The 13,683-nt window shown below is 43.8% G+C and overlaps 1 protein-coding gene across 1 annotated transcript in view; it reads right to left on the reverse strand.

The window, feature by feature from the left end:
- Positions 1-13,683, reverse strand: part of Col22a1 (collagen type XXII alpha 1 chain) — a 208,664-nt gene that overhangs the window by 61,242 nt on the left and 133,739 nt on the right. Inside the window, exons 40-44 of the mRNA XM_032890864.1 lie at positions 9,957-9,992; positions 8,232-8,285; positions 7,100-7,144; positions 3,838-3,885; positions 300-413 (exon numbers count right to left, since the gene is read on the reverse strand). Coding sequence (XP_032746755.1) covers positions 300-413; positions 3,838-3,885; positions 7,100-7,144; positions 8,232-8,285; positions 9,957-9,992 — 297 coding nt within the window. The remainder of the gene's footprint in view (positions 1-299; positions 414-3,837; positions 3,886-7,099; positions 7,145-8,231; positions 8,286-9,956; positions 9,993-13,683) is intronic.

Raw genomic sequence — 13,683 nt, forward strand, 5'->3', positions numbered from 1 at the left:
AGTGGCTACTGGAACATTCTGGATATCTCAAGTCAGACAGATGGAATGAAAGGAGGCAGTGGAAAAAGAGCATCAAAGGAACATGAATTTTTCTACATCACCATACATTGGAATGCCATAGGCAGTCCCTTCATAAAATGGCCAAGACCTGCAAATATCCAGTCTGCCCTCCTCGTACTCCACTGTGATGTAAACAGTCCCAAAGCTTGAATCCTCTAAAATAAATGAAGGTCAGGCTGGATCTAGACCATGGGATTTCTTCACTGGAGGAATGGAGCTTCAACTCTACCTCTCCTTACCTTTTTGCCTTCTGTCCCTTCTCTCCCTGGTTTTCCTGGAAGACCCTTGTCCCCTTTGAAACCTGGCAGACCTGGGAGGCCCGGGGGACCAGGAGGGCAGTCGTTGCACACATCCTTAGAGAAGAAAAAGAGACTAAGTAAATAATTCAGCTATTTGCAAGGCGAAGTAGCCCAGGCTCCACCCCGTCTGGGTGACATTTGGTTATAAATGCCAACCAAGATGGAAAAACAAACTGATGGATTGTCCAGGCACTTTGGTGTCTAAATTTACGTCAGTATGAATGAGTCTTAATCACTTCCCAGTTTTTCTCTAATTCTAGCCAGACACCTGGCTGGAAATATGGCCTGAGAAAAATGTCAAAATTCATGTAAAAAACGCCCGTGAGCATGAAAAAAATGTTGAGTGCACAGTGAAGGCAAACACTGAGTGTTACTAGAAATAGCATGTTCTGCCCTGAGGACAGAGTCAAACAAAGCCGGGAGGAAATGTCTCTGCGGTGTGCCAAGGTAAAGTGGCTCCCTAAGAAAGGAGAACAAAGGAAGCCACCCTTGCACAGTGTGTCCTGGCTGTGACACAAAGCCACATTGTGACCCTGCTTAGCCCTTTTCTTTTCCCAGGACAGGCATTTAATAAATGTTCTTAGGAACTCAGCTTTGCTTTTTATCAGGACAGGTAAATGCTGTTCCTGGCGTAAATTCAAAGCTTCAGACTTGTCTGTGTCACCTCTTGACCTTGACAGTTCCCAGTAGGCCAAGTATCAAGTAACCTGACTGTACTCCAGCTGCATCATGTACCCCTCTCTTGGATCACCTAAGCTCTTCTATTCATTCTCTTCTTTGAGGAAACTTAAATAAGTAACACAAAGAAAGCACTAAGAAAATAGGGAGACCAGGTAGACAGTACCCAGAACACTCAGTCATTCTTACTGGCCCATTATTCATTTGTAAAAGATACTTGCAAAGCTTCTGATCTGTGGGATACTGTGCTGAGACCACTGACTCTATGAATCTAAAGGTCAGTTGCTGTTTATCAACACAAAATAAGTATACTAGCTAAGGTTCCTGAGTGCTCTGTATGGAAGGCCAAATAAAAGCATGTGACCATAAGGGTTCATAGTCAATGACCTGCAGTTTCAACGGATTCTGCATTCACCTGGGTTGTCTTCTAATCTCGGAACACAGTTTTTTTCTGTGTCATAACAGCAAGTTCTCCTTTCTCTTGCTTCTCCCCTATGTAATCTTCAAATATAGTTTACGTATCTTCTACTCTAAGCTTTCCTCATGGCATCTGGAAAGGGATGGACTCATCATGCTCTCAAAGACTGGTCTCAGTACTGTGTGATCTGCTTGTAACTTTGTTCTCTGCCCAAAAAGTACAAAGAGTGAGAACAATCTTGTTCTTTGCAGGGCCAACTCACAGCAAATAATCTTTCACGGTTCTGAGTTCAATAAATGAAACCCAAAGACCCAAGCAACTGTCTAATGATGAACCAACCAATCAACCATGTGTCATTTTCATATCTCATCTCATCTTCTTTCAGCATGCTGTTTGAGAAACTGTATATTTAGAAGGTAGTATAATTGCTGGAGTATGTGAAGCAATGGTTAGGTAAAGTGGAGGAAGAAACCACATGCTTCCTGGTTTCTTTCTTTTAAAATTAGAAGACTGGAGAAGATCCAGGCTTATTATTATTATTAACACATTTAAATAAGATGTATAAATGGGCCATTACAACAATGGATGAACAGATGGATGGACATAGGTGGACATGGATAAATGAATATATGGTTAGGTGTGGATGACTAAAAGAAATAGGTGGGTGAAGAGATGGATGAATGGTGAATGATGTGTCAATGAATAGGCGGATGGGTGGACAGAGGGAGGGGTAGATAAGCAAGAATGAAGCTAGCTTGCTGGGAGCAAGAATTCTAGCCACTAAGACTTATTCTGGACTTGAAAATCCAAAATCCTGACCATTTTGTCTTGTTTCCAGCAAAGGTTTTCCCTAGTTGTCGTCTTACATAGCCTACTATTCCAGAAAAATGCCAGACCCAATCTCCTGAACCAGTCTGGAATATCAGTTACCACAAGATGAATCGAGCACCACCCAGTACTACTGATATTCTTCCTTGGCTGGTGACACCCGGAACTCCGCTTCTCTGGATCCTATACCCTTTCTGTGGGTAAGTCGTGTATTCTCTGAATTTCTAGAGACCAAACATAGGGTCTTTTTTTCCAACGAGATGGTTGTGAGCAGACCCTACTGGCGTGTAGCCTCGTGTCTCTGGCATATGACTTTATAAGGCTTCTGTCAACTTGGAGCTCATTTATGAGCCCCAATCTCCTTGTTTGTGAAATGACGACTTCAAGTCAAACAATAATAATGAATGGAAAATGTCCATCTCATCAAACACAGAATTAAAGCATAATAAAGTGTTGTTGTCACATATCACTATGTGGTTTATTATTTTACAACCTAAACCTAGGGTCTTGCTCCATTTACAAACTCATCTACGACTCAATTACAGTAGAAAGTCAGTAATGGAACACAGCACTTGGGAGAGGGTAGATAAGGTAGGATTTACTAAAGGGAGGCATTTCATGAAGATATTCTGAAATTGGCCTCCCAGGGCAAAGATCTAACTACAGAAGTCCATTTTACAAGGAGGATTTCTTCTGAGGCAATCTCCAAGCTGTCATGATGAGGTATGTGTTGTTCTAAAATGCTTTGGGACAGTAGTTATTTTGGTAGTGGAAGACACCTTCATAGTTCCAAGTTAGCTGGAATAGACTGTCAGACTTTAATCTAAAGCATCACAGTGGCTGGAGACACAAGAATCAAAGCAAAAGATGGCCAGTTCCACAGTTCCAGCCAAATCCGATTGGGCAGGCTATGGTCTAAAGGTTTCCAAGGACAGAGCACTGGACCTGACCACAAGTGCTCAAGTTATTGCTATGCTTCTGTCGGCCTGGATGAACATAACTGCATCCTTTATAGCAGCTGGAGAATCAACACTGGGTCAATGTCTTTCTCAGTGCTGTGGCAATGAAGTGTGAGATTTGACCCTCATAGTCTCATCCTCTCCTGTCATCACTGCTATACAGATTGGGGTATCCTAAGGTTTAAATCCTAAAGGCTGGGGGCCTCTATAAACCCTGGTCCTTACAGAGTCACCAAACCATAAAGAATTATCTCAATTAATAAAAGCCTTTAATAAATGAGATGGTAGGTCACGATCATCTATAACTCCAGTTCCAGGGAATCCAACATCCTCTTCTGGCCTCTGTGGGCACTACATGTACATAGTACACATTCGTGCACGCAGGCAAAATACCCATACACATAAAACAAATCTTTGATGCCTGTGGTTGGTGGCTGCCATACTCAATCATGTGGATTTAACAGGCACTTGTCACATGGTGAATTCATAACAGATGTTTCTGTTGTTCTTAATTCTATTAAATATTTGTTCAGGAAGGGTAAAGGTTTTGAGGTATGTACTCCCCCATCACCATTTTTAACACATGCACTTTTACCTTTACTAAGAGATTTATGTCCTCTGGAGACAGCAGTGAAGACGGGCCCTGTCAAAGTAAAAATAAGTTAAGTGCAGACACACATGCATACACACAGTATCTTCATGAATCTCCAGGGAGTCAATGGTCTTCAGAGTATAAGCTGTTTGGGTATTCACAACAGGTTCGTGTATTCGTGGGATACAAGCAGGTCTATCAGAATCCCAAGCCTGGTCACCACCAAAGGAGACTGTACCGGAGCAGTACCCATTCAAGCTGTCCGATCCTGAACATGTCTAGAGGACTCCCTATCCCCAGCCTCCTCATGGTCCCCCTCCATGCCCTTATCAAACCATAATAGGTTACACAGATAGTACAAGGAAACAAAGGAATAGACTGCCTATGGTCCACCTGTCACGAAGGTTCCAAATAGCCAAGAGCTATTGCTGTTAATCATTCACAGCCTAGTATGATATAAACCAGTGTATTCAACTCTCCTGGGTGAAGGAACACTTTAAATAACATACTTTATTCTGGGATGAAAGGGGAAATGAGACATGTCTGAAGGTATGTGTGAACGATGCTGAAGCCACTGGACTCACAAACCCACTGAGTTGGAGCATGCCCTGTGATGCCTGTAACCAACCTATAGCACAGGAGATAAGGAGAATTCAGATTGCATTGGGCTCAAGGGACACTTGGGGAAAATAAAAAGGAAGACAACTTACAGGGGAGTGGTGCTCTTAAATATTCATTCGGGGTTGGAAATCTCTGCTGTAAGCTAAAGACTACAGTGGGAAGAAGCACAATAGAACAATTCCCCAGAGGCAGAGCATGGACTCCACCACACGAGCTTGGGCCATCATTGGTCTATAGTAATGACCCTTAAGAAGGTTAAGACCTAGACATTTTTTTTCTATAAATTTCCATTTTCCTTAGCTGAGAGGCTTCATTTCATCTTGTAGCTGACAAGCCATCTGACTGCTTTTGAGAAGTTAATTGCTGGTGGCTACAGAGGATTTATGTCGTCTCCTGTGCTGAGATGTCCAATTCAATCAACTCTCTGAAAAATAAATTGTGAGGTTTCTGAGAAACACTGGGGCTAGAATACCCCAATTTGGGGGTGGTGGAGTCAGTAGCATAGCAAGGAGAAGCCATTTAGCATGCAGTTGCTAAAGGCGTATTAGAGTGAGACAGTCGCTTGCTTCCAGTTGTCAGTGTGAGATACTCTGGAGAAAAATCTGACCTTTCTAATAGAAATTTATTAACCTTTTAGTTTAAAGAGGGAATTTTTTAGCTGAGATCGGTTATGTTTTTCTGAGAAGGTCATATGAGTTGTTCAGGAGGTGGGAGGGTCCATACAGCTTCCAGTGGGACATTGTTAGACAGTTAGCACTGTACTGTGATATCTTACACTGTTGTTTGTTCTCTTCATATCTGGCATGAGCCCTTTGAGTGTGTTGGGCATTATTCACAGAGGCACAGAGGAAAGGGGGTGAGTACAAACAACAGAAAGGCTTTGAGATAATTTAACCAGGGTCCCGCTCATATCTTTTTCTGTAACCCTCATGAAAGGTCTGGAGAAAGTCACCTTAGTTTTGTATGGAAGTGGTAACTTTAGGGCTGGGGACATAAAATGCACAGCCAGGTGACACAGCCATGGATGCCTTTCAGGAGTTGGCCACATGCTAGAGATTAGGCCCAATGACGTTAGGTAACACATGGTGAAACGTATTGGAATAAAGAGGACACAACTTATATCCACCTAGAGTCTTCTTCGGTCCAGCCTCCACTGCTGAGAACATTCATTAGAACCTATGGGGAAGCCATACTGCCAATGATTGACAGGGAGGTGCAGAGGTCAGGCCTTGCCTATAGGCTACTCACTGTACAGCTCCATGTGGCAATGGGCTAGTCAGAGAAAGATGGAACTCTCTGACCTATGGTGACCGTCAGTGAGACACAACTGTCTACACCGTCATTTGTATTCTACCAGTTTATCCTTGCAAGGTCATGTCAATTTCCAGCCTGTGGCAGGTGTACGTTAAACTTTCAATGCCTCTGGCCAGAGTCTTACTCTTCTACCTGTTTCGGTATGGTCTTGCCCTGCAATGATGACATAGCTTACAAACAGCTCCATTGGCTGCTATAAAGCTGGGTCTATGGTGGAAAAGTAGTTATTTTCACAATTTCCAACATAACTGATAGGCATCCCTGTGGAAGTCTTCAGTGGAAAGTGTCATTGCCCCAGAGGTAGAACAAGATCCCCCTCTTGCTCTCTGCTGTGGCCACCAGCTCAAACAAGATAAGGAGGGTTGTATGAGTGCCCAGCACTCTCTGTGCCTTGGGAACTTGCCTGAAGCCATGCTTGCAAAGAGGACAAGAAACCCCTCAGACACATCACAAGAGGAAGCTTCTGTCCAGCTGAGCAACTTGATTCTAATAGTAGACTGTGGGAGGAGTCTCTAGGCAGGAGCCTAATGGGATGCTCTCTCTTGGACCTTGCTTCTAATGGTCTGTTTCCTCGTGGAGAGGTCCTTTCCATGCCCACACATGCTCAGCCTCATGAGTTCTTTCTTAAAGAGGTCAAAATGACCTTGTCGCCTGGCTAAACCTTTGGTATCTCTCTCCTACCACTGCCAATTCAGGATGTGTCCCAGAAGATGGGGTTACTGTAGCTCAGAGGTACCTACTGGATCTTTAGTTGGCGTGCAATCAAGCTAGGGACCTGGGAGAACCCCCTCAAGCTCATAGAGAATCAGTCTCTCATTCTCAAATAAACCAAAATAACTGTGTCTGGCTGTCTAAATGGTGCCAGCACTCAAGCCAGCCAAAATATAGAAAATGGGCATGTTGGGAATGGATGCTGCTATGGTTGAGTTTCCACACTAGTTCCACCACTCTGTCTTGGGTCTTGTTTCACTGGATCTCAGGGCTATCCTCCCCTGATGGCCCATGGCTGAACTGGACCAAAGGGAGGTCCCATCAGGGCCTTGGGAGGTAAGAAGATGTGTACCTGCCTCAGGCCAGGCTTTCTGGCAGTGGCTTTGAATCCACAGCTCTCAACCCACCATTCTAGCCAGCACCTGGCTCTGCAAACAAGTACCGTGATGGACATGGATCTACACCATGGTATACTCCTGGTTGCACTACACCCCAAATGACTTCCCGCTGCCCAATTAGTCCCTGGTTAAAACCTCTTGAACTGTCTTAATTGCACTTTATTTCTCGCTGGCACCCTGACTGACAGTCAGCATTCATCCAGACCCGGCAGGTGACATACTGGTTTTCCAGGAGGCCCTCTTTCTCCTGGATTTCCTGGTGCACCCTAAAAGAGAGAAGAAAGAAAGCCATCATTGTGGTGATCAGACCCCCTCTATCTACTCTACACGTCCCTCCATCACCCTCTGCCTCAGCCAACTGTGACTTGGCTGTACTCAACTACAATTCACCCAACTCTGAAAATAGGATGTAGTTGAGCTTTCGAAGCGATAGTGGTAAGTGTGTAGGGGATAATCCTTTCTATAAGTCCCTTGAGAACCTCAAACTACAACCACATTGTGTACTTTGTGTGCATTCAGAAGTACATCCACATGCAAACCTGTCTTGATATTTTATTCCAAATATGAGGGGTAGAAGTAGCTTTGAGAAGAAAATGCTTTCATTGATGATGGGATACAGGAATGTAAAAATGACAGAGGGACAGATAAATCTGAATGTTAGGAAACAAGAACAAGAAGAGCTTCCTTTCTGAAATAGAACCCAGTGAAGGGAAGAAGGTCGTACTATCTCTGTTTAATGGGGACCAATAACAGCACAGGCAGGTGATAAGCAGTGTACGCTGTTGCTTACTGAAGCATCTTTGCCCTATAAAAACTTATAGCTGCCATTTATTCATCTTGCCAATGAGTGTGAACTGAATGCCTCTGGTGCCTAGCATGCTGCTGAGTATCAGGGACCTACAGATCCTAAGCTCTAGGCTCTTGGATCAAAGGCCAGGAAATAAAGACAAAAGATGTCTGCCATCAGCATCATAAATGGGTTTTATCCCAAGGGGTCTAAGGTAGCCTGTATAATTCCCTTGAGGAGAAGTGGGCAGGACAGCCAGGAAGAATCAGACCCTATGTTATCAAGACAGAATGACCAAGAAATAAGTGACAGTGTACTGGAGACCCAGGAGTATTCAGGGTTCTGAAAACATCATAAAAATGTTTAAAAAGGAAATGTGAATCATTCAAAAAGCCCCGATTGACAGAAAATTAAAAATACATAAACAGACACTCTGGGGCTCCACAGAAACATGGTTGAGTATGGATGCTGGCCACCTGGACAAGGAAGGCTAGGAGAAGGTTAGATGGGCTCACAGGAGGTGACTCTAAACACTGACTAACCCCAGGGTGCTTCGCTTTACTTACATCCTGGCCAGCTGGTCCTTGTGGGCCGGGGAATCCAGGTAAGCCTCGAGATCCCTGATGAAAAAGAAAGATAGGCTCCAACTGTGAGAAGGCAGGGCTCACCTTTGTCTGTACAGCTGGCTATGACTACACAAATAACCAGCTATGCAGAGAGACTGCTAGTATGAAGTGTTATCGTAATGGAATCTAGAATCCCTTCAGAGATGGGCCTCTGGACATACGTTGTGGGATTATCACAGTTATGCTAACTGATGAGAGAAGACCCATATTAAACATGATCTGGGGATCCTGAGCTGTAGCAAATGGAGAAGGTGAGCCTAGTGCTTATTCGTCCGTACCTCCTAACTGTAGATGAGATATAAGCAGCTGCTTCATGCTCCTGCTGCCTTGTCCTCCCTGCTAAAGCAGACTGTACCTTGCGCAGAGCTAAGTCATGAAAAAATGACTTTTTCCCTCTGCTGCTTTTGTCATAGCATGGTGTCACAGCAGCATGAACAGAAATTTGAGAATAATGCATGTGTCGAAAGCACCATGTTCAGACCTTACTGAGCAGGATGCACTCTGTGGAAACCTGTGCTGGGTACACAGATACGACGCTCAGGAAAACCTTCAGTGGATGCCTGACATAAACCTCATGCACTAGCTCCTTATGGCCCCTTTGCTAGAGTGGAGGGCACAGCTCCTATAGAGAACCATGACTGAGCACCAATCCGGAATGCCCTACTATGCACCTTGAGTTTCATAGCCAGCGCCATAAGCGGCTAATCGGTTTAACAATTTTCCTTGCACAAGACCCAACAAAATGCTCAGCTCATGCACGACACTGATCACCTTCTTAAGATCACTTCCATTATGTTGAAATTTTGTGGGCAATATCAGGCAATGGCTCTCATTTTCTTAGATTTACAAGTGGAAAAATGAGCTCTTCTCAGGGCATTCGCTATCTGCTCTGCAGGAGCTGAAATGACCTCTTTGGAGGGGGTCGGGGAGTCTTTGCTGATCTCTCTTCATACCTGCCCTTCACCCAGAGTCCCACCTCCCTCAGCTCTACTCAGCATAAGTTGCTGTGAGATCTCATGGCCATAAGGCTCAATTGTTCTGAGTCTCAGTTTCTTCATCTAGCAAAACATCCACAAGACTTCCTCTCTTCCATAATCAGAAACCACAAATGAACACCAATTTAAAATATGTGCCCAGAGCCAAAGGCTGGGTATGATCCCAGCTGTTGATATGTAGTTCCTCTGCTTATGAGGGGACTTAAAAGCAGAAGACGCTCCACCAGGTACACAGTAATGCTTGAAAATGGCCAACAATAGTGGCTGCTCCTGAGAACAAATGCATTTTGGGGGCTCTCCTGTTGTATTAGTATAAAATGAGTCCAACAAATTTCCACAATGGCTCATAGCTGTTATTGCCTCCATGTTACAAATCAAGAGAAAGCCTCCCATGTGTTCCTGGCTCTGTGGATGGGTAAACCCAGAATTTAAAACCAGTTTCTCTGCGCATTTGATTAAATTCACTAAATTGGGGTTCCACTTCTGTGTTCCTGACTGTAAAACAATTGTGTTGGATTAACTGAACACACTACGCCCTTCCTCCCCAATGTTCCTATAAGCTCATGCTCATATTTTAGAGATTATGTCTAGTGTGAGGAATTTCTAGTGACTTTTGATTGCCTCTGATTTAGAATTGTATTAAGAGTCCTCCATCGAAAGCATACTGTACCGGGGGTCCTTTATCTCCTGGTTGTCCTGAGGGGCCCTGAGTAAAGAACAAACAAATTAACAAACCAAATAGAAATCCTTATCTCACCATTTAAACATACTTTAGTCATTCTTAAAGGCCTAAGCCAGAAAACCAGGGCCTCATGTATGCCAGACTGGCCTCAAAACTATGTACTCAAGGATAACCTTGGACTCTTGATCCGTTTACCTCCACTTCCCAAGTTCTGGGACTGTAAACATGTACCTCTAAGCTCTGTTTTGTAAAGTATATTGCTAATATAGATCCTCTCCTGAAAAAGTGTTACTTGTTTCCACATGGTTCCTCAGTTCCACCCATTCCACACATACCTGGTGTGCCCCAAGTTTCCCATCCTACATATCCTTGGAGAGGTACTGGTTCCTCCTGAATAGGCCAGAATTTAATTCATCAATGAGCAACTCTCAGTTTTCAATGAAGAGACCAACCTGTGCTGTGAACCTCTGCCACCAGACGGGTGTGTTTATACGGAAGGCTGACACGCCTTTGCGCCTGGACTTACCTTGTCACACTTGGGAAAGCCTCGGAATTCATCATGCCCCTGTCCTCAACTCACTAATTCCCACATCTTATAGCAGTGCCCAGAAAAGCATAAGTATACCCGAGAGGGGGAAGAATGTTCACAAAAAGGCCATGGTCACTGTGATTAAGTACCCAGCTCCCCTATTGCTTATGTTCCTGAGCTGCCAGCACATATGAACATCTTTACAAGTTTACAATAGAAAAACAGCAGAGTGCTGAGGGCAGTAGGTCTGTCTGAGGCGGGGAGAAGGTTCTAGGGTTTTGATCAAGATGTTTGAGAAACATCACACACACACACACACACACACACACACACACACACACACCATTACACTCTGCTAGTGAGTAGAGCCTCAGCAAATGATCTCTATAGACACAAGCATTTCCACTCTCGTTTTACATGCACTGTAGACCAGGAGGCAACCATCAATGAGCAAGCATTTTTTTTTCTATGAGGAAGTATTTCAGCTAATAAAAGCTAGTGGAATGTGAATAACATCACTTAGCTATTGATGGGTTCTTATTATCCAATTCTCAAACTTTTACAGCACACAGTAATGGCTGAATCCTTATCCATACACAAGGAGGACCAGATAAAGACACAGAAGGGTATGAGCAGAAGGGGACTTTCCACTATTGCTCGCCATGCCAACAAGAGGGGCATCAGATGCTATTTACACACACACACACACACACACACACACACACACACACACATACACATCCTAACATTAGCTCTAGCAGGATGCCTACACACCTGGCATCTTTATTATCCATTTGCTAGAGAGAAGCTGAAGCTGAAATGCATTTAGTAACTTAGCTAAAGTGAAACAGATAAAATCCTGTGCTTGGAAGTCCCTTCTGATGTATTTGACTCTGAGGCCACCAATTTCCCAATCATAATGCATCATGTATCCGAATTTTGTTCTTCTCAGCTAGTTTCCAATGGGGCTGTAATACCCAGATGTCCCTCAACAGAAGAATGGAAACAGAAAATGTGATACGCAATGGAGTACTACACAGCTATTAAAAACAATGACTTCGTGAAATTCATAGGTGAATGGATGTAACTGGAAAATATCATCCTGAGTGAGGTAACCCAATCACAAAACACACACACACACATGGTATGCACTCACTGACTCACTGTTAAGTGATTAGCCCAAAAGCTTGGATGTCCCAATGAAACAATCCACAGACCACATGAAGCTCAAGAAGGATGACTAAAGTGTGGATGCCTCAGTCCTTCTTAGAAGGGGGAACAAAAATATTAATGGAGGAGATATGGAGATAAAGTTTGGAGCAGAGACTGAAGGAAAAGTCATCCAGGGACGGCCCCATCTGGAGATCTAGTCCATATACGTACAACCACCAAAACCAGACAATATTGAAGATCGTGCCTGCTGACAGGAGCCTGATAGAACTGTCTCCTGATAGGCTCTGCCAGAGCATAACAAATACAGAGGCGAATGCTCACAGCCAACCATTGAACTGAAAATGGGGTCCTCATTGGAGGAGTTAGAGAAAGGATTGAAGGAGCTGAAGGGGTTTGCAACTCCATAAGAACAACAATACCAACCAACCAGAGCTCCCAGGGACTAAACCACTATCCAAAGAGTACACATGGACAGACCCATGGCTCCAGCCACATATGTAGCAGAGGATGGCCTTGGGCACCAATGGGAGGAGAAGGCCTTGGTCCTGCCAAGGCTGGACCCCCCCAGTGTAGGAGAATGTCAGGGCAGGGAGGGGGGAAGGAGTTGATGGATAGGTGGGGGAATATCCTCATAGAAGAACGGGAAGGAGAATGGGATAGGGGGGTTATGGATGGGAAACTGGGAAAGAGGATAACATTTGAAATGTAAATAAAAAATATCCAATAAAAAAAAGAAATGTAATGGGGGCAGCCTGTTCTTGGCATGAGGAATGTTACTGTGCCATTTTTAGTGCCACTCTTTGTTTCCAAATTAAACTAAAAGCCTTTCACTTGGTCATTAAACTAGGTTCCCAATGATCTTCTTATGCAACTTTGATGGATAGGCTTTACATTCAAAGATGTTATTTCAAATCTTAGCTTAATCAAATATTAGCATTTTGGCTTTAAGTAAATTCTTTCACCTCTCTAAACATTATTTTTCAACTACAATATAAAGCTAGATGGTCGCTTTCCCCCATGTTATTAGAAATAAAAGAAAATACAGAGTAGAAAAGCCACCTGATGTCTGCACCATAAAAAGCATTCCCATAGCTACTCTACATACCTTTCAAGGCTTTTGTGGAATGGATAGAAATTAATACAGAAACCCACACTGGCAAAAGTGCAAAGAATAAGTCAGCGGGATGCTTAGACACAAATGGGACACCTATGGCACATCCATTCATCCAAGGCTCATGGACCATCCAAAATATGGGAGAGAAAGATTATAAGAGCCAGAGGTCAGGGAGAATCAGAACAAAGCAGTGTCTTCTGGACATAACAGGACACTGTGCTCATGAACTCACAGCAGCTATGGTTCCCCATACGAGATCAAGCCAGTGAACATTCCAACATGGAGGGCATAGAAAGCCATGAGCCCCGCCAACTGAGGAACTATGGACAGTTCATGACTTCTGACAGAGGAAGAAGGAGTATTCTTGAGGGCTGTGGCTCCTGGGAGTTCAACTACACTCCTGTGGAGAGATCCATACTTGTGTATAAAGGCAGCACAGGTAGAATCAGTGGATTATAAAAAAATGATTTTTAAAAAGAGGACATAGATTGAGATGGGCTGTAAAATGAATCTGGGAGGAGTTACAGGGAGCAGTAAAAGATGTTTATGATCAAAATATATTGTATACATGTGTTACATTTTTAAAAAGTATGCCATGGAAGAGGATTGCATGGTGATTTCCTTCCTAGTTCTGAAGTCTATGTATCTCCTCATAATGCTTTGGGATGGTCCAGGAGCACACTTTTCTCAACACTTGTTCCCCGGATGATGATGCTATTGGAAAAGTATATAGAACACCATGGGGTGAAGGCTACCTGGAGGATGTGGATAGATGCTATAAGAGTCCTAAAAGTTGTAGCCTGGGCTTGACTCCAGCCTAAAGTACACTTCCATGCTGGTGACATAGCATTAACCAGCTGTCTCCCCCCTCCTGCTGCTTCAACTGTGAGTTAAACCCA

This window comes from Rattus rattus, chromosome 1, assembly GCF_011064425.1.
Source record: "Rattus rattus isolate New Zealand chromosome 1, Rrattus_CSIRO_v1, whole genome shotgun sequence".
Taxonomy (NCBI): domain Eukaryota; kingdom Metazoa; phylum Chordata; class Mammalia; order Rodentia; family Muridae; genus Rattus; species Rattus rattus.